Source organism: Siphateles boraxobius, unplaced genomic scaffold (assembly GCF_051911475.1).
Source record: "Siphateles boraxobius isolate OS27281-9 unplaced genomic scaffold, OSU_SipBor_1 19, whole genome shotgun sequence".
NCBI lineage: Eukaryota > Metazoa > Chordata > Actinopteri > Cypriniformes > Leuciscidae > Siphateles > Siphateles boraxobius.
Genome location: NW_027508799.1, coordinates 18,177,501 through 18,197,860, shown reverse-complemented (window position 1 = coordinate 18,197,860; position 20,360 = coordinate 18,177,501). Strand labels below are relative to the sequence as shown.

The following is a 20,360-nucleotide window of genomic DNA, read 5'->3' as shown; positions in this document are numbered from 1 at the left end:
TCTTTTTACTGTAACGTCCACAGCATTTTTTTTTCCTTTTTGTGAATGCCCTTGAAAACTCACAGGCTGTCTGTCAATCAGCCAGTTGCCGGCGGTAACCCACAGTGCATCGGTTTAACGACAGAGAGGGTGCCGAACTCCGGCACCGGCTTTGAGTTTCAGTGTGGCGCCCTGAGGAAGAAAGCTCCTCTCCAGATGAGACGTGACAATTTATTCTTAACAGAATTCCCGATGAAAAATAGGTGTAGCTATTTCAGGATCAGCAGTTTATCAAAAAAACTCTCAGCAGCTCTCTCTCTCTCTCTCGCTCTTTCGATGTGTCGTCTCATAGCCGTGGGGCTGGGTTTAATGGCCCTCAGTCACAGATCTTTACCAGCCTCAACTCTGCACCCTCGACTCTGAGAACACCTTATATTTCTCTATCTCTTTCCCTGTCATCTTGCTCTCTGCTCGTAATCAAAAATTCAGAAAAAACACACTAAAATAGGCACAGTCTGAGCTTCCTCTTTCTTCTTTCAAAAAATCCAACCATCCTCGCCTGCTGCTGTCCTTTTATTGGACGCTGGCTTCAGATGCATCAGGCATTGAATGGTACTGGAATGCTGTTTGAGCTTGTCATTAGCATCATGTTCTGAAACCCTACTTCGTACATAGGCAGCTACCTTCTAAGAGGGGATGCTAACTGAGATGGAAACGCATAAATTATTGATTTAGAACAGACTACATAGGCAGCCCTATAAAAAAGAGTGCCTCAAGAGACTCCAGTGCCAATTAATTCCAATGGAGTTTGATGTTAGCATGTTGCTAAGCTAAAAACACAAAACTTGAGTAGGCATAAATCACAGCAGATGCACATATTGGGTAAAACTGTTTATTTATAATAAGATCAACCTATTGTAACAGTTTACTATTGTATATCGTACAATATGAACATGTTTAAAGTCGACAACTCTATGGAATCGTCCGCCATCTTCGCCAAATACTGTCTAGGCATGGAAAAGCTCATGAACGTATACAATGTATGAGTGTTGTGTTTGTTGGCTAAGCAATCCAGTGATTAACCCAAGGTCTCAGTTAAAGAAAATTGAGTAAAATAGGATAGCATTTCTGCTTTGTGTATGAAACAGAAAAAAATAAAAAATAAATCACATCAATATCACAGTCAACACACTATTGAACAGCCAGAACTGAATACAAATAATTGACAGAGAAAGAGAGACAGTCTTACCTCTGTATAGTTCCAGTCAGATCGCTTGCGTCCTGCCTGTGAGAGAAAAAAAGAGAAAATTAAATCATTAGCTCAGAGAAAGTCAAATACATAACCATTTTGGTAAGCAATGAGCAGTTACAATTACACAATTGACGTTGCATTTTAGCAATTCATGCATTCCCTGGTAATCAAACCCATGATCAAAGCTGATGTTAGTTCCATTCCCTAATGTTTGAGCTCTAGTGATACTGATTACAAATCAGGGCCAATTCTGCTTAAATTGATACCAATAACAAGAATTAAACAATGAACAATAACAATTCTATTGTTTATTTATACAGTCTAAATGGGTTATTTTAGCCATTTATCATTCTATTTAAATTAATAATTAATATAACATATATTTATAATATATATAATATATAGTATATAAATACATTTTAATATTTAAGATGTTTAGAATAAAACAAATACACAAATGAATATAAAAATGTAAATAAATCAATCGATCAAAAAACGAAGAACAGACAAAGAAACAAACAAACAAATAAATGAATACAATGTATGAATAAAATGTATGTGTGTGTGTGTGTGTGTATGTGTGTGTGTGTGTGTGTGTGTGTGTGTGTGTGTGTGTGTGTGTGTGAGATAGTACTCAAGTGTATGCGGTTATTTCTGCAGGGAGCTCTCATGTATTGCTTTAGCTGCAGGTGCATTCAACATCTGTACGATAACATTCACTTCACTGGTGTCTACATGACACACACACACACACACACACACACACACACACACACACACACACACACACACACACACACACACACACACACACACACACACACACACACACACGACGCCCCCTTCTCTCTGTCTTTCTCTCACACGTCCAATCATCCACACCCTCTCTCTCTCTTTCCCATCCCTCCATTCTCCTGTCATTTCAGAGCGTTCGGCTTTTGGGAAAACATGAGTGCTGAATGTTTGAGGCGAAGGGTGCCTGTATCTCTCGCTCTCTTCCTCTCTCTCTCTCTGAGGAGAAACAGACGGACATATGGAGCGTCACAAGCCACTGAGCCCAAGAGAAGTGGAGAAGAAAAAATGGACAGAAAGAGAGAGAGTGTAAGAATAATACATTGTGAGCACCTCTTTCAGACTTCTCTGACATATTTCACAAAAAAAAACAAAAAAAAAACAACAACCTCAAATTCATCCCCGCTGACAATAACAAATGGCTAATATAGCACTTCATTAGCAACCAGTTCCTGTATGAATCATAATTTACACATTATGCTGATGGAGGCAAATGGTTTTGCACTGTAAACTTAGAGTAATAAGTACAGATACAGTACTGTATATCCGCTTATTTTAATTGCCACAAAATATAAGACATGGGTACAGTAAACAATTCTAAATGCAATATTCAAATGCAATAACAAAAGTCATATTGAATAATAATAATAATAATAAATTACATTACATTTATATAGAGCTTTTCTCGGCACTCAAAGTGCTATACATGGAAGGGGGGAATCTCCTCAACCACCACACACGAATAAATGTGTGAATGAATGGACACAGGAATGAATGAATGAAAGAAAGTAAATAAATAATTACAATATATAATATAATACAATATAATATAATTTGTTTCCTTACATGTTCAATTATATATTACAGTATTTTTAGTTTTCTTTTCTTACTGTAAAAACAGCATAAATTAATTTATTTTCATATTGGAGGAATGCATTCATAAAAAATTGTATAGTTAAATTTCCCTGAAAATGATGTCACAATAAAAAATAAAAAAATAAACAAATAAATAAATAAACAAATAAATATATATATATATATATATATATATATATATCATATTTTTGCTTTTGATTTTATGGTAAAATATGAGTTTCATCCATGTATGTGTTTGTTGCAACATGCATGCTTTTCTGTTTGTGGGAATAAATCAACTAAAATAAAAACCAGCAATCACTTTGTGCGACCTTTACAATTGCGTTTACGAGAAAAAAACAAACAAACATCCAGTACTATTTCAAAACTGGCGTGAAAAAGCAGAATGCTGCATTCAAAGAGCAAATCAATTGTGGCCAATTCACCATGGCTAATCTTGGCCCTCACTCAACATGGCACCCAAGCTCAGGTAATCAAAATGAGCTCCCCGCTCTTCTTAGCACCAAACAGCCCACTCCAAATTGTTTTTCTTTTCTTTTTTTATGCTTTTTTTTGCATCGTATCCCTCCGTTCCCCAACCGCTGAGCTCCTGCTGTGTGTATGAAGAAAGAGGCCGTGCTTCCCACTGCATGTTAATAAATTGGTCCCCTGTGGACAACGGGGAGGAGGTGTGCGGTCATGATTCTGAAAGCTTCCGGTGAAACGGGCGCTGTTTGATAACAGCTGCCGTCAGCGCTGTTGAATAACAGGATGGCAGCTATACACTTATGAATGGTGAATTATTCCTTTATTCCGGCCCAAATGAGAGGGATGCAGAGGGATAGCATATGCCGGCACTGGTGATCAGAGCAAAGGTGGGCTGGAGGTTACTTTCCATTTCAAAGAGCCACACAGCGAGAGGTCTGTCCACGGTTTCTGCCGTATATACCTTCGCATTGAGCTTGTCTGGGATGGAATTATGCAAGGCCTTAACCCAGATGTGCTTGCACACACAAACATTTTTTTTCTGTCTTCTTTTTCTCCCTCCAACATGTAAACGGTGGTGAGAAATTGGGGTTAAGAAAAGACAGAATATATACAGTGTGTCACAGTCTTGGTCTGCACCACTCTGTCTTGGTCTGCACTACACTTCCCAGAATCCCTTGTGTCTTCACACCTGCACTCACTCCCTCATTTACACACCTGTTCATCGTCATCATCATCCGTGTCACCTGTGCTCATCTCGTTATTGTTGATTTGTATCTGTATTTAGTTTGCTTCTGTTCAGTTAGTTCTGGTCGGATCTTGTGGATATGTTACGCTGTGTTAATGTTACTTTTATGTTGCGTCCCTCTGCCCGTTTGCCTGCCTGTACCTGTTTTGTGATATTTGGAATCAGTAAATGTTTAAATTAGAACTTTGGACTCCACCTTGTTCTTCAGCCCGCACCACACCCGTGTCACAAAATTATTTTTTTACAGCCATTTCTGATCATATTGACCAGGGTTGCCATTAATTCTGACCACCACTATTTGAAAGCTCCAGTTCCAGTCTGAACTGACATTTTTAGGGGCATTTTGCATAGAGTAACAGGAAATTATTGGGAATAGCCACAAGAAATGTGATCAGAACATGTTGCAGGCTGGACTCAAACCCACATCACCCACCAGAGCACCAAGGCTGATCATGTCAGAGGAATGTGTCATACTGCACACAGCACCAACAAGTGGTAATATAGTATTGTGCACACACAAACTTACATACAGTAAAGTACTTAAAAAAAAAACCAGCTTAAACCAGCCTAAGCTATACAGTAAAGTATATATATATAACAAAAACAGTTTAAACCAACCTAAGCTAGTTTGCTGGTCTCAGCAAATGTTACTGGTTAACAGTGCCAAACTCTAATAATCATTAAAACATACAATTACTGAGTTTACTTTAATTAGTTTATGGACATTTTTCTCTATTGAATGAATTATATTTACATGCATTTGGGACTGGGATTGTCGCAGTATATTCTAGAAGACATTTCAATACTGGCTTTCAGATGAAGTATCTTATAAGGCAACGTAATGTGCCTGCTTAGCTTTTGGAACAGCTTTCGTGTCGAAACTTTGCCTATGATGCCTTAAAATGCTTAGGCAGTTCACTAGGTTTAGTAACACACAAATTTTGTTGCAGTGTGCAGCAGAAATGAGGAGGTCCAAGCAGAACATCTACTTCAAATAAATAAATAAATAGATAAACCTTACAATTCAGTAGCTAAATTCTGAAATGCATGTCTGAAAACACTTTGCTCCTTTAATATGCCTCTAGATTCCAACAGAAAATTACCTTATTAAAAAAAATGGAGGGTGGTAGATGAAACATCTCCCCTCCTTCCCTGTCTCTATCTATCATTCTTTCTTTCTAACTGTGCCTGTTTCCATCTCCTCTCATCTGTAATCATTATCTCTTTTTCTCCAACAGCCCACCATCTGTGTGCCGGCGTCTCTTTTACTCATTCCGCGCTTTACTTCTCCGTCTATCTATCTGTCTCTCGCACAAACACACTCGCATCCTCTCTCTTATCAAAGCCCTTGTGCAACAGAGTGTATTTTGCAGTATGTGCTTTGCTTGCTTGAGAAATTCATCATGCTTTTGAGTGATAATGCACTAGCTTAGACAGGTGGAGTGTTTTAAAGTACTCTAGACTAGACCAGAGTTGACAGCAGTTACTAAACCCAGTCCTTGCTGGAATAGGAAGCGTTTTAAATTATTTATTTAAATTTATATATATACACCACTCGTCACTTTATCACTGCGTGACAGCACATAATCAGAATATGGGTGTTTAATATATAATTATGTGGAGAAGATATTTGGACCAATGAGATTTGCAAGAGGGAGGGGCTACACGGCATAATGCAAGAATGAAAACCAATAAACCACTAAAAATACATTTCAATGATCAAGAAAAAGATCTTTTTTACCAGCCACGATAGGACACTTTGCAGATCGCTTGCAGTGGTGTTTTATTTGAGAACGAATCAACATTTTTGAACAAATCTGTAAAGTGAACAAATCTCGTTCACTTCCATCGACTGACTCTTTATTTCATTGACCAAAGCCTGCAAAGACCATTTAAGAGCAGAGTGTGAATGAGTATTTCATTGACCAACTGAATGAATGTAAAATAATGTTTTATTATAATGTGTTGAATGACCTGAACAAACTATGGACATCTTTGTTTGTGAACTAAACGAATGACCAAGACTTAGTGGAAAAACTGAATGAACTGGGACATCTCTTTTGTGAAATAATTGAACGAACGAGGCATCTTATATTGGAACAAACTGAACGAACGTGGACAACATCAAGACTGCTTAAACACTTTTCTGGAGTGTGTGTTTTGTGGTCAGTTGAGCCTCAGGTTGCAATGCCTGTTTGATTTGAGTTAGGTAGACCGAAGCTGATACTCTTTCTGAGTGACTGGCACTCAAGAGAGACACGTTTAACCTCTTGTGAGGAAGGAAGCCACTGACCCATGACACCCTCATCTCTTCTGTCAAGATTTAAACTCTTGTCAAAGTTCTCCCAGTATTTCATACTAAAAACACGAGTAGATGTTGCATACAACTATTCAAACAACACTGAAATATGAAATCATCAAGACTGGAAGGCTTTTTCCAGCACAGAGTAGCTTGTCTTGGCTGAAAATGAATGGAACGGATCCAGTTTGGGTGGTAAACAATGGGAATTTACACATATTTCCGATAATAACCGTGAAACAGACAAAAGAAAGCTACAGTATCATCAGCCGCTATGAATGTTTTGGTGTAATATGTCGACTGCTTCGTTGTTCTGATTTAAACATTTCAGACAGCACCTTCGATCACTGCCAAGTGACTAAACCCCTTTCCTTTTCCTCTGCCTCATTTTATTAGTTTGTCTTAGAGAGTGCAAGAAACAGAGAGAAAGGGGGACAGACAACAAACTTGTCTAGGAAGTTCAACGCCAGGCTTCATTAGACAAGAATTGCTCAAAGGGTGAATTTACTTTTCTAAGCCCAGACCCTATCAATCTAACACACATGTGTTATACAGCGGGTTACATAACCTTAAGCAACAGATTAGACAACACCATTCATCAATCAACTGCACCCTCCCTTTCTCATAAGCTCCATTACCCACAAGCCCTTACAGATCTCAGTTTATGAGGCATTATGAGCTATTAAAGTCTGTTGCTAAAAAATCCATAAACATAAACGCCGTATGTGTACCACTTATAAATGAAGACGTGCATCTTATAAAGAACTGTAAGGGAAAGAACACACATACACACACACACACACAGACACACACACACACACACGCGCGCGCAGAGTGTGGCTACAGAAAAGTCGTTTTAGCTGGTTTATGAGACTGGCATACATAAAGTCAAACTGTCCCAGGACACATGGCTAATGAGAAACTGGCTACAATATCAATTCATCCCTCCAGAGAGAGAGACAGACAGAGAACAGACCCACACACCAACCTAATTATGATTATGACATTTAAATTAAAGGTGCTTCCCCATGCAAAAGTCTCCGTCACAATGCTAGATTACTGTAGGCGGCTGCAAGCTTGTTTTAAGGTGGTTGCTTTTGCACACTGGGTAGTTGCTAATTTTTTTTGTGTGTGCATTACTATGCAGCTGCTAGAGTGTTTCTAAGTGGTTGTTAGAGTGTTCTGACAATGTGTATCCTCGCATCAAAGTGAGCATTCCAAATTAATTTTGTCCCGTTGGAAGAAGTAGCGCAACCGCATGGAGCTCGTAGGAAATGGAAGAGAGTTGCTTGGGTGATCCTAGGTCAGGGAAGCCAAATCCTGCTCCTTGAGATCTACTTTCCTGCAGGGATCAGTTTTAACCCTGTTCCAACACACCTGTCTGTAATCATCAAGTGTTCCTGAGGAACTTATTCAGCTGGTTCAAGTGTGTTAGATTAGGGTTGGAGTTGAACTTTGCAGGACGGTAGAGCTCTGGGAAAAGGATTGGGAACCCCTGTTTTAGGTGGTTCTTTAGGTGTTCTAGGACATTTCCCAGGTACTTTAGATGGCTGCTAGGTGGTTGTTTATGTCAAAGACTCTCCATATCAAAAGAGCCCATCCCCAAGTCTCTATGATATTCTGGTGCTACTTAACTCTATGGAAATTTTCATCTATTTCACCTGTCAAATGAAAACCTCTCTTCGAAGTTCTGCAGCGAATTACAGGTTAATATTTTATTTAAGCAGAGCGAGGGGCAGTATATGATGTGTTCTTGCATTCAAAACAGCTAGACACAACACAGTGCAATAGAGAAGAATGCAGGAGTCTTGAGGTGAATGTTGACTGAGCATCTTAAATACATGGCGCAAGAGACTGGAAACACAGCGTGGCACGTCACAACTTTCTAAGATGTCCGTCAAGCGCGTGTTTACCCAGATCAACAATCAAAATATAGTACAGATGGACCACAATAACCCATCCTGTGTGAAAGGCCCCTAACAGTGCATTGGATGCTATGAAATGGGTTTGCCACTGAGTGCAGGACTGTGTGTGTGTGTCTGAGTGTGTTGCTTGGTAGACAGATGTGCCTGAGCAGCTGTTCTAGATGCTCTGGCTCTCTCTCACACCCACACACCCACACACCCACACCCACACACCCCCCCACACACACACACACACACACACACACACACACACACACACACACACACACACACACACACACACACACACACACACACACACACACACACACACACACACACATACATATCACCTGATGGCAGAAGGCTGGTACGCAGCCAAACACTGATCCTGCCAAAAAGTGTCGCTGCCAAATAATGACCCGGCAGAATAACATACCAATTCATATGCTGCTGCGTAAAAACAAGAAAAGCATATGTACGTAGCCACCATATGTGATACATTTTGTTTTGACCTCTTTGTTCTGACTATCAATGACAGTGAGTTGAGCAGCCTCGAGCGTCTGCCCTAGATGAAGTCTGTGAGAGTAGTTATAAAGAAGCTAAGCCTTTGGGGATGCGCTGTTAGCACACAGTTTTAGCACTGCATTAACTGTCCTACTTCTTCTCTAATGTATGCACTAGCCTCCGACAGAGCAACACTAACATTCAATACCTACTCGCTAAATTGTATTGCTCAGAGCTCGTTCTTTCATAGCTCAGGAGATTTCAAATCCTCAGTTATGTTTAAAATGAAGTATAAACATAGTATCTCATACAATTCTTTAGGAACAGTCTTGTTATAGTGAACTAAAACTAATCAAATTTGTGTTTGTTAATTGAAATTAAGTCAATTCAACATATTGTACATCAGTAGTGCATTTACTGTATAATAGGTAGAATACAATTTGCACAATTTAGCGCATATAGCTAAACTTTTTAGGTGGATCCTACCATGCAGGCTTATTTGTTGTTGTCACCTAATGAACTTTTCTGTTTGTATTTATGCATATATAGGTCGTGGTCTACCAATCGTTTAAGAAATCTACAAGGCATGAACAAGTTAATTTATGGGCCAGAATCAAGGATTTAGCATCTTGTCATTGGCTGTATGTGGCTCATGTGATGCAGGCCCAATGTGGGAACCTTGTTCTAGAGGATAAGACACATGTAAAATTACTGTTGTATTTTCTCCCAATAAAATATATTGGAAGCCAAGGTCTCCATTTATTCTCATTGCTGTATAGGAGAAACAAATGAGATATTAAATCAATTTAATTTGTGATTTATTGTTTTCCTAGCGTGAGAGATATGTAAGGAAAGATTAATCCATAAAGCACTTGAGCAATAAGGGTCTGTTGAAATGGAGCAGCTGTGCGGTGTAACAGGAGAGCTGTGGAACGAAAGGAGAGGAGGTCCGAAGACATGCCAAGATTTCATTAACTGCCACAGTGGTCTGTATTCAGGCATGCTAGAATTGTAAAGCCCTGCTTCAGTCTTCACCTGTAAATGCAACAAGTTCAACAAACTGCTTTCACACTGTATTAACATGATACATGGGTGATAGGATGCATTTAGTGGCTCAGACTTCATAAACTGTGTGTTTAGTTGTCTGACTGAGTTGTTTTTACCCAATAATCATTATCAACCACTAATATCATATATACCTAACATGTTGTCACGAAAATAATCAAGTATTATGATGTCCTATTTCCACGCCACTTCCGTCAAGCGATAAAACATTGCTAATGCACGTTGTAGTCTTTGGGGGGAAAAAAGTAATTTTCTCAGGGTTTTGTTCAAAATATTTCTTAAAGTGTTGATAAAAAAAGAGTGCATGAAGCTAGAATAAAACTTTTTTTAAGCAAAGCCTCTGTCCTTTATTTAATATATTGCATGTTCAGATATTTATACAACAAAATATTCTGAGGGCCAAGAAAGTTTTATGAAAATGATCAAAAATCCTGGCAGTGGCTGGCAACATTAAAAAATAAAGAAAAATAAATACAATTTAAAAAGTATTTTTTTAAAATATATATTATATTCTATCATTTTTGAACATTTATCAAAAACAATTATAACAAATTATTATTAATGTAAAAAGTAACAGTGATTATTAAGATATATTGCATTTATATTTATATTACATTGTTTTTATTGTTATATATATATAATAGTCAACATTTGAAGCGGATCAAAACCTTTCATCAAAGTTATACATGCATTTTGAACAATACCCGATCTTGTCTTGTCTAACTTTGATTAACTTTTTTGATCCACTTAAAATGTTGACAACTATATATATATATATATATATATATACATACATACATATAATATATATATACATCAATTATTAAAAAGACAAACAAGTATTATCGTCCCTAATACACATTCATAATCATGCACTGACACAGATGCAAACACACTCAACCAGTTTGACTGATGTGTCATGTAATTGAAGAAAATTACTTGTGGTTATAATTAGCAACAATCAAGGTTATTTGGCTCCCACTTCACCATAGCCAAGCCCCTGCACTACTGCCCTTTCTACACACATCACCTCCTTTAGTAATTCAATCTACTTTCCACTCATTTCCTCAGATTAACACTCATTTCTAACCTCTTTTCCCCCTATTACCCCAAAACACTGTAGAACTTGAACGGAAATGTTGTGATCAGGGTGTATTCAGTTCATTACCCATACACACTTTTTCTATGCTCTCATCATCTTGACTTGTAGTGTATTTCTCAGAAATGAAAGTAAAAAAAAAAAAAAAAAAAAAAAAAAAAAACCTGTGTCAATGCAGTCTTCAAAAGGTCTCGGTTCATGGGGCGACACATGGCTGCCGTGGTAACGGTTTTGTCATCTCTCCCCGAATGTCTGCATAAATGAGCGTGATCGTGAATGTCAGAGGTGTCCCACTGGGGTGAAATGTCAGCGTTAATCCCATTTAATAAACTCGTGCCACGCGTTAATCTCACATTACCACTTAATCTGGCCCTCATATTGACGGCGTAATCCCGGCCCACTTCGCCAGGGACCGGGGCGATGAGCCGTGTGCTCGTTCTGTGAGGCGTCATTATGGCAAGAATGGAAGATAACGGGCTTGTAAAGAGATGTCAATGAGGTTGGCGGCAAATTGATATGATCATAACCGTTCGAGATCCGGGTCGGCACGCCATCAATCATGATGATAAAAAGCCGGCTAACGCCACAGACGGGCTAGTGTATTATCAGCATGCGCTGAAGGACTGCTTTATCACACACACTCATCACACACTGATTTAAGCGCACACACAGTAGCACTATTCAAAAACTTAGTGAGCTTTCTACCTAGATAGGATTTTAAGGCATCATAGGCGCACTGTAGACGTAAAAGAGTGCCACAGGCATGTAAAATTGCTTTCTTGCTTCTGTTTAACAATTCAGTATGCAAATAGATTTAATGAGAATTTGTAATGCTATAAATGGAAGATTTTTAAACTTTTATTCAAATGTCTTAAGTATACAAACAAAAATAAACAGCACAATTTAGCTACCTTGCAAGCACTGTAAAAATAGTGTGCTTGTTATTAGAGAGAATTGTTTTGTTAGCTTAGCAACATGCTAACATCAAACTATTGGACGCGTTTCAAATCTCTAGGCAAATATCTAGGCAGCTTACTACGATTTGCAACAGAGCTAGTGATTCTTGCTTGAATCTGCTAGAAGTGTGCCATGCCAACTTTCATTCCAGGTAAATAAATAAAACAACATTTATTTTTATTTTTTATATTTGCTATTTATTACCGACCGATCTACTTGTATTGCCAATTAAAAGCTGAGAGCCTTGGTGTCTTTGCAGATATGTGTGTGGTTATGTTTGCCAGAAGCCACAGGCATCTATAAACTACCTGCACAATTGTAATGGTGTTTTAATGAGGATGGGATTGACAGTGGATTGCGTTTTAACAAGACAAAAACCATGGAAACAGTCACTGACTGACTTCCCTGGTGAGAAGAAGGAAAAACCGCTGGCGACGGGACAAAACACACACTTTTAATCCCGCGAGAGGCGCGAACAAATCAATATCAATTAAGGTGGAGGAGCAGCAAAATGGTCATCCTGCTTTGTTTTAACTAATGAAGTCTGCCGAGAATCCACAAACTGAGGCCCATAGCAACCAAGAAAACATACACACACATTCACACTCGAGCGTAATAACCCAAGTAAACATTCAGGATTGTGATAAATAGTCCACGTAGAGCGGCCCAAAATGGGACACCAGTGCAAAAGAAAACAAACTTTCATGTCACACACATAAGAAACATTCCCTGCAGGAGGGCTGAGCATATACATCATTAATGATGATTTTGATGTAAGTCTGTAATAAAATACAGTTATGCTGCCGACACACACACACACACACACACACACACACACACACACACACACACACACACACACACACACACACACACACACACACACACACACACACACACACACACACACACACACACACACACACAGCACGGAGTCTTAGACATCCATCAGTTCTGCTGAGTGATATCTCCTCATCTACATAACTATGCAGGCTGAATGACAAACTAGAAGAGGAAGATGAGAGAAATAAGAGTACGAAGAACAAGGAAAAATCGGCAAGCATAAAACTGGCTCCATCCGAAACATTACCCAGCTCTTCCATGCACAAACACACACTAAGAGTCTTTATGAGAACCAGACGTATGTTTTCGGCTTCACGCCAGTGAGTCGTTACGATAGACGTTCGGTTCACACAATGATGTCATTGCATTATCGTCAACCGGCATATAACATAATGACTTCCAGATATTTTTGGTCTTTCTTACTGCTGTGAAAAAAATTTAGTAGAGAGTTCTCTCAAAATATAATTTCTTATATTTTCCTTAAGAGTTTGAGGGGAAAAATATGACCCATATATATATATATATTTTTTGCAAGATTCCAACTACCAGCTAGATAAAAACTAAAGGTGCGCGAACAGAAAACATTTTGGTTCTTGTGCACCAGACCACGTTTATGATACGATTACTGTACATGGACATGGAAACATTTAAATGCATTTGGAACACCAACGTGACTTCCAGTGCATTCAAAACTTACATGATATACTTAATTATCAATATATTTAGGTATGGGATTCGAACACATGACCCAGTAGAGCTATACAAATAAATAATAAAACTATACAAAATGTCTCATCGTGCTACATGATATAACCTCTCAAAAGAATACTATTTGTTTATTTTTAGATTTTAGGAAGAAATGTGTCCTGTTTTGATGAGATTCACCCTTACAGATTTAAACTAGGGTATCCCACACAGAAACCATGCTGGCCTACATGCACTATCCAGCAGGTCACATCGGCAACATATTTACATGCATATTCATGCACATTTGGAAAGAACGAAGTGACTAAAAGTGCAATCAAGATATACTTTTCATTAATATCTGTTGGTATGGGATTCAAACCCATAACCTTGGATTTGCAAGTGCAATAGTCCACCAATTGAGCTGATAAAAAAAAATAATATATATATATATATATCACATATACTTTTTCACATATGCACATGATCTTAACAGAGTTAAGGCAAGAAGATATTTGCTCTCTCCAGGTGGAGATGACTTTAGATAAGCAAGCACACACACACACACACACACACACACACACACACACACACACACACACACACACACACACACACACACACACACACACACACACACACACACACACACACACACACACACACACACACACACACAAATGCTCATCCTAGGGAAAGTTTACATCATGGTTCAATGGATTTTGGCACAACAGCTCTAGACATCACTGACAATGTGAGTAGCCACTTCTTATCGCAGCTTATCTCAGGTCTACAGACAACACTCACTTCCCTTTACCACTGCTGGCACTTCTTTAACACTCACGCTGATCTGGGGTCAGATTTTCTACATCAGCAGAGGTCTGTATTGTGAAGTATTCATGAGAAAACTGATCCAAGCACCACAGTTCACCCCACCGACAAAGAAGAACCTCAGTACAGATGCACTATATTGTAAGTATAAACTGTTCTACTTCGTGTAGTAGTAAACTTGGCAAACCTAGCTTAGAGTTAAACCTGAATATTTGCATACTTAATTGTTTACTTAAACATAACAAAGGCTACAGCTGCAAGTATTTCAATTCAAATGTAAAATCTAATTGAACAACCATTTGACCCTTTTTTTCTAACCTCACCAACTTCATAATTTTCACAACAAATAAGCAATAAAATTGCAATATAACAGTGTTCCTAGACATGTAGCAAAGTATAAATATTTAATTGAAACATCTAAAATTCTTATAAAATTGCATGTGACTACACATTCTATATTAATATAAAAAGTTTCTAAATTGGTATAAACTGTAAATATTATTTATATTGTTATTTTCTTATAAATATTACAAGGCATTTATATTATTTAATATTGAAGTCTTTTATCATTGCAAATGTTTGTAGTGCATAGACTCTAAACTGCATAAATTCTATTCCAGTATCTCCATTAAATATATACACAATGAAAAAAAAAATATTATTATAGAAAAAAGGGCTTTCACAATCATTATAACTGTTCAGATTGTTCCTATACCCATACAAACATTGATTTTAATTTTAAGCCTCATGTAATACAAAGCAGAGATTGCTGTACTACCTAGCAAGCACCCAATCGTAGTAAATGACAGGAACAGGTGCTGCCGTCATGCCTTTCTGCACACTTTTTAATTAAGCAAATTGATCTTAAAAATACCTAGACATTAGAATGTGCAGTTGTGGTTTATTTGTGCACTCGTTTTTTGAACTTGTCATTTTCAATTTGAGTGGGATGGTGTATTTGGACCGTAGACTTTGGTCAAGTGGCTTTGGGTTAAAATGAACCAAAGTGTAAGATAAAGCAAGTGACATTTCATCTAAGCCGTTAGAGGAGCAAATCTATAGCTCTTAAAGTTCAGTTTTCACTACGTGCCTATTTAGTCTGACTTAAAGTGGACCTATAATACCATAACTTAACGTTCAAATTGAAGAGTTTTTAATAGCTTGGAAAAATGTCAACATACTCCAGCAAATTGACCGAACAATGTGAGCGAGGCCCATCGCTATGGTTTTGCTAAGCAGCTGAGAGGTCTTAAGGAGGTGTTTGTGTTTCTATGTGTGTGTACTGTTGGGGGTTTGATGCATGTGTGTGTGTGTGTGTGTGTGTGTGTTGTAGAGCGCTGTAGTAATAACTCCCAGTGGGAGAAGATTTCTGTTCGGTCGTTGTGGTGACAGCGTCAGGAGAGAAAGAGGTGATGGCTGTCCTCTCCTGCATTGGACGGTAATTGGCCATCCATATCGAGCTCCATCTCAAACACACACACACACACACACACACACACACACACACACACACACACACACACACGCCATATCCTATCAGCATTGCTACACACACTTGCCAACATCCTGTTCGAGCCAGAGCTCCAATCCAAATCACAGAATTCAAATGATGACGTGTGTGTCACTACAATATTGGTACCTCAACTGACATACAACATACACATTGTAAACATCATCATCGCCTAAATAACAGATGGAGATTGAAGATGACAGGCCAATGACATAATGAAATACGATTGGTTGCAAATAAAAAAACCTGAGATTAACATGCCTCTACTCTCCATGCTGCAAACTTTTCTTACATTTTTGGGGCCAATCACCTTAGTGGTAATTGCCAAAAGATTAATCACTCTGGAGCTGCAGACAAATGTCATCCTAGCAATGCTGATTGGTCCATAGCACTCCACTAGTTACTATCCTAAGCTGTGACATCAAAGGCGTTTACAGCTGTATACAAACAAAAAGTTATAACATGTATTAAGAATGGATATTATGATGAGTCCTAACCCTATTCCAAACTCTTACCACCACTCACTTACTCACTCACTACCCCTATAATCAGAGAGGAATGATGGGATGATAAAATACAGTTCAAGTCAAAACTCCTGCCCCAAGCCAAGGGGTGTCAAATCCTGCTCCTAGAGGGCCAATGTCCAGAAGAGTTTAACTCACAACTGCCCCAAAACACCTGTCTGTTTCCTGTAATCCTGAAGACCTTCACTAGCTGGTTCAGGTGCATTTAATAAGGTGAACTCTTGTTGGACAGTGGCTTTCGAGGAGCAGGATTGGAAAACCCTACCCTATAGCTAAATTGCTCACTAACCCTATAAACCAATCATTGGTGCGTTTCCCGAAATCATTGTTAGACAACTATGGTCGCAAGTTCTTTAATTACCACCATGGTTCCAACAAACATTCGCAAACAGCATCGCAAAGTTGTGTGGCTGGAACGAAAGCTCTTGAACTGTGGTTAGAAGAATAGTTTCTTGTATGCATGACGTGGACGTAATAAATAGTTATCTTGACCAAAACAAGCAAGCTGACATTTAGTACAATCTATATATTTTATTTTGAATCATTTATTCAGAATTTTATACACAAATGTCATTTACGTCTTTTAGTTTGTCAAGAGATTTAAAGCACCATTTTTGAAGAGTGCACATGTGCGTACTTGCTCTAGTATGTAAGAACGGGCCTATCATTGAATCTTGAAATAAAGCAAAATAACTGAGAAAAATGAGAAATAGTCCTCAGATGCCATGTCTGTAATTTATAGCAAAACAATCTAAAATGTATTCATTAAAATAAGTTATTCCTCAACCACCTGCTTGACATCATTAACCAACATGGTTGAACGGCAAATTTGCGACAATGCGATTACGGGAAACAGTCGTGACAAGTTTTTCAACGATGCATCATACAAGTTAACGAGTTATGTCATTGTCTATAAAACTGGTCGGTAGAAATATTGAACTAAGACATAGATCCAGGAATAAGGCAAAATCACAGCCACCTTTCAAAATGCACCAGGTTTCGAAATGCAAAAGCGTGCATAACAAAAATTTGACATAAAAAATAAAACATAAATGTTTTTTATGGCCTTAGAAACCTTTGGGTATTATGCAAGAGTCATTTGAACCACTTTTATAGAGCTGTTTGTATCTTGGTCGCAATCTACTTCCGTTGAATGGAAACAAGCAGCTTGGACATTCTGCCGAACATCTCCTTTACTGTTCCATGGCGAGTACAATTTTAAGAACCATTCCTTTGAGGCAGTTAGCCGCTAGAGGAGAGAGAAGAGGATATCCAGAAGAATGCAGCACATCAGAGACAAACTAACGAAACCCAGGCGGCAAGAAAACTGGAAGCACGTCGGGCTGAACAAAATCAGGGCAAGAGCGCGAGGAGGGAGTGGAAAAAAATTCAATATATTTTTAATCTCGCGGATGTAATGTGATTGCACAGCTGCCGTAGGCTGCAGATTTCATAAGCCAGATCACATTTCAGACAGATGGGGTCGGGGTGCTTGCGTTCAGGCCGATCTGCATGGCTCTGGGAGAAGTTAATGAAGGAGACAGAAACACAATGCCCTGTAATGACTTTAATGCCTTCACCCGGGGATTCCTTTGCTGGCCCTTGGGGGCCAGGAAGGACCAAATCATGTTAGTGTAAAGCGTTGATTGCTCTTTTCTCTTGTCAGGCTGAGTTTGAAGACCAAAGGATGAAGAAACAGTGTTAAATATTCATCAGGTTTCATTGTTTTATGTTGTGTGGTTTCGCACATGTTTTCTTGGGTTTAGGCTTTTCTTTCATCCACCCCACACAATGCCTTGCTCCCTTTCTTGTCCAGTATGGTGGATGTATTTCTTGCCCAAGTCTCTACCAGCTGGTACTCCAGTTGGTAACCCACTTAAACTTGGACCTGCTAATGACCATACATGACAAGCTCAGATCAGTTACAAACCAAATAAAACCATCTATCAAGTCAAAATTTACTGAATTTTTCGAAAGTTCAATCTAAATTGCTTTTCCGCTGATGACGCTTACGTGATGTAGGCTATTGGATAATGTCAACCAATAACTAGATACCTATGTGACCACTTTTAAAATCATTGCAAACTTATATTCAACTTTGGCTTCATTCTGATTTACAACTCCCACTTTTTTATATCCAATCAATCCATAACTTGTTTAATGTCAAGTTCCACATGACAATACACTACATTGCATTTAAATAGCTTGCAAACTATGTATGATTCACACTAAGTTTTAGCTGGCTTTAAGCTGGATTTTCCAGTTGGGAAACCTGCGTTCACAAATTCTTATGAATCTGCAAAAAGACAGGCTACGTCCAAAGCACAGCAGTTTTCATTCAAATTATAATAAATCTCAACTGAACTGCCCAGAAAACAAAGTCAGTTTTGTCAACAGAATGTACCTACTGTTTTATTGTCAGTTTGTGGATTTGATTGGATCATTTGGAATTCAAGTTTGCAGGCTAAGTTCCCGGGATGGTGACCGGAAACGGTGGCGTTACCCCTGATAGTATAACTGGTGTTTTCATGGTAACGGCTGTGTTGAGAGCCAGGGGAATAAAGATCTGATTATTCTCCCAGAGCTTTGTTCTCGGTTAAGAGGAAAATATGTGTCTCCCGAGTGTGTAGATGCATGTGTGTATTTTTGCTTACTCTGACATACAATATGCACATTATGAAATAAAAAATTTAATTCACGTGAAACAATGAATGAAATACAGCATTTTTTTCCTGGTATGATTATGATTTGTATAATTTCTTAAAAATGATTATTATTTTGTTTCTTATATAAGTTGTTCTTACTACAACAACTACAATAATGGTAACACCATAGTATTATCTGAAGTACTTCAGAGCTATAAACGTATTCACACAATAACATGTTACATAATTTAAAAGAATACTATTTTCTGTTTTTAAAGTTAATACCATAGTATGCTCAGAAGTACCATGGACACAAAAAAGGCATTCAAACAGCCTCCTCTGATACCATTACTGTATCACTATAGTACATTTAAAGTCTTTTTCGAGTAATAACTTGAGTTACACATGTTCAGTGTACCATGTTAAGTGAACATTTTTTTCTTTCAGACTCTAATATACACACACCAAAGGCTGTAATTCTGTAATGATCTTAGTAATGGCGTTATTAAGTCAAACGGAGTGACGACACCTAGCACGCGGCATGAGCGGCCCAGTGTTTTTGTTATTACTATGACAACAAAATGAGGGCATCTGGGAAAAAGAGGTCCCCCTCTCCTGTTACAGACACAAAGACACAAACATCCCCTCTTTCACACACACACACACACACACACACACACACACACACACACACACACACACACACACACACACACACACACACACACACACACACACACACACACACACACACACACACACACACACACACACACACACACACACACACACACACACACACACACACACATACACACACACACATCTTGAACACATCTACAGTACTGCTTTAGTGGCCACATGCCTCTTTCAAGATCAGGTGACTGCCGCCTCTGTCTCTGCAGGAAGATTGGTGGGATGAATTCTGTCAGAGAAAATTTACCACGGTGTTAAACTCCAGCTGCGTTGTGGCTATCTGCTTTCCTCTCTGATAGAGTTTGAAAGCCCTAAACTCATGACACACTAATAAATTTCCCCAGACTTGTTTAAACCCACATTCACCCACACACACACACAAAACCCTCCACAATCCCCCTCCACAGCGATAAATACTGTTATATCAGCCGCCAAGTGTTCTGACAAAAATATATTATTTATATATTTCTGTAACAATATTGTATAACATAAAACTAAGCCCTACTCTTAAAAGCACACAGTTGTCCCTACAGTAATAACACACACACACACACACACACACACACACACACACACACACACACACACACACACACACACACACACACACACACACACGCACACACACACACACACACACACACACTTTCTTTAGTAAGTTTTAATGGTTTTATAAGGCACACA

The 20,360-nt window shown here is 38.5% G+C and overlaps 1 protein-coding gene across 16 annotated transcripts in view; it reads right to left on the bottom strand.

The window, feature by feature from the left end:
* celf2 (cugbp, Elav-like family member 2) overlaps positions 1 to 20,360 on the bottom strand; it is a 154,926-nt gene that overhangs the window by 118,048 nt on the left and 16,518 nt on the right. For all 16 annotated transcript variants that reach the window (XM_077234055.1, XM_077234050.1, XM_077234057.1 and 13 more), the window contains exon 2: positions 1,229 to 1,264. In XM_077234055.1, coding sequence (XP_077090170.1) covers positions 1,229 to 1,264 — 36 coding nt within the window. The remainder of the gene's footprint in view (positions 1 to 1,228; positions 1,265 to 20,360) is intronic.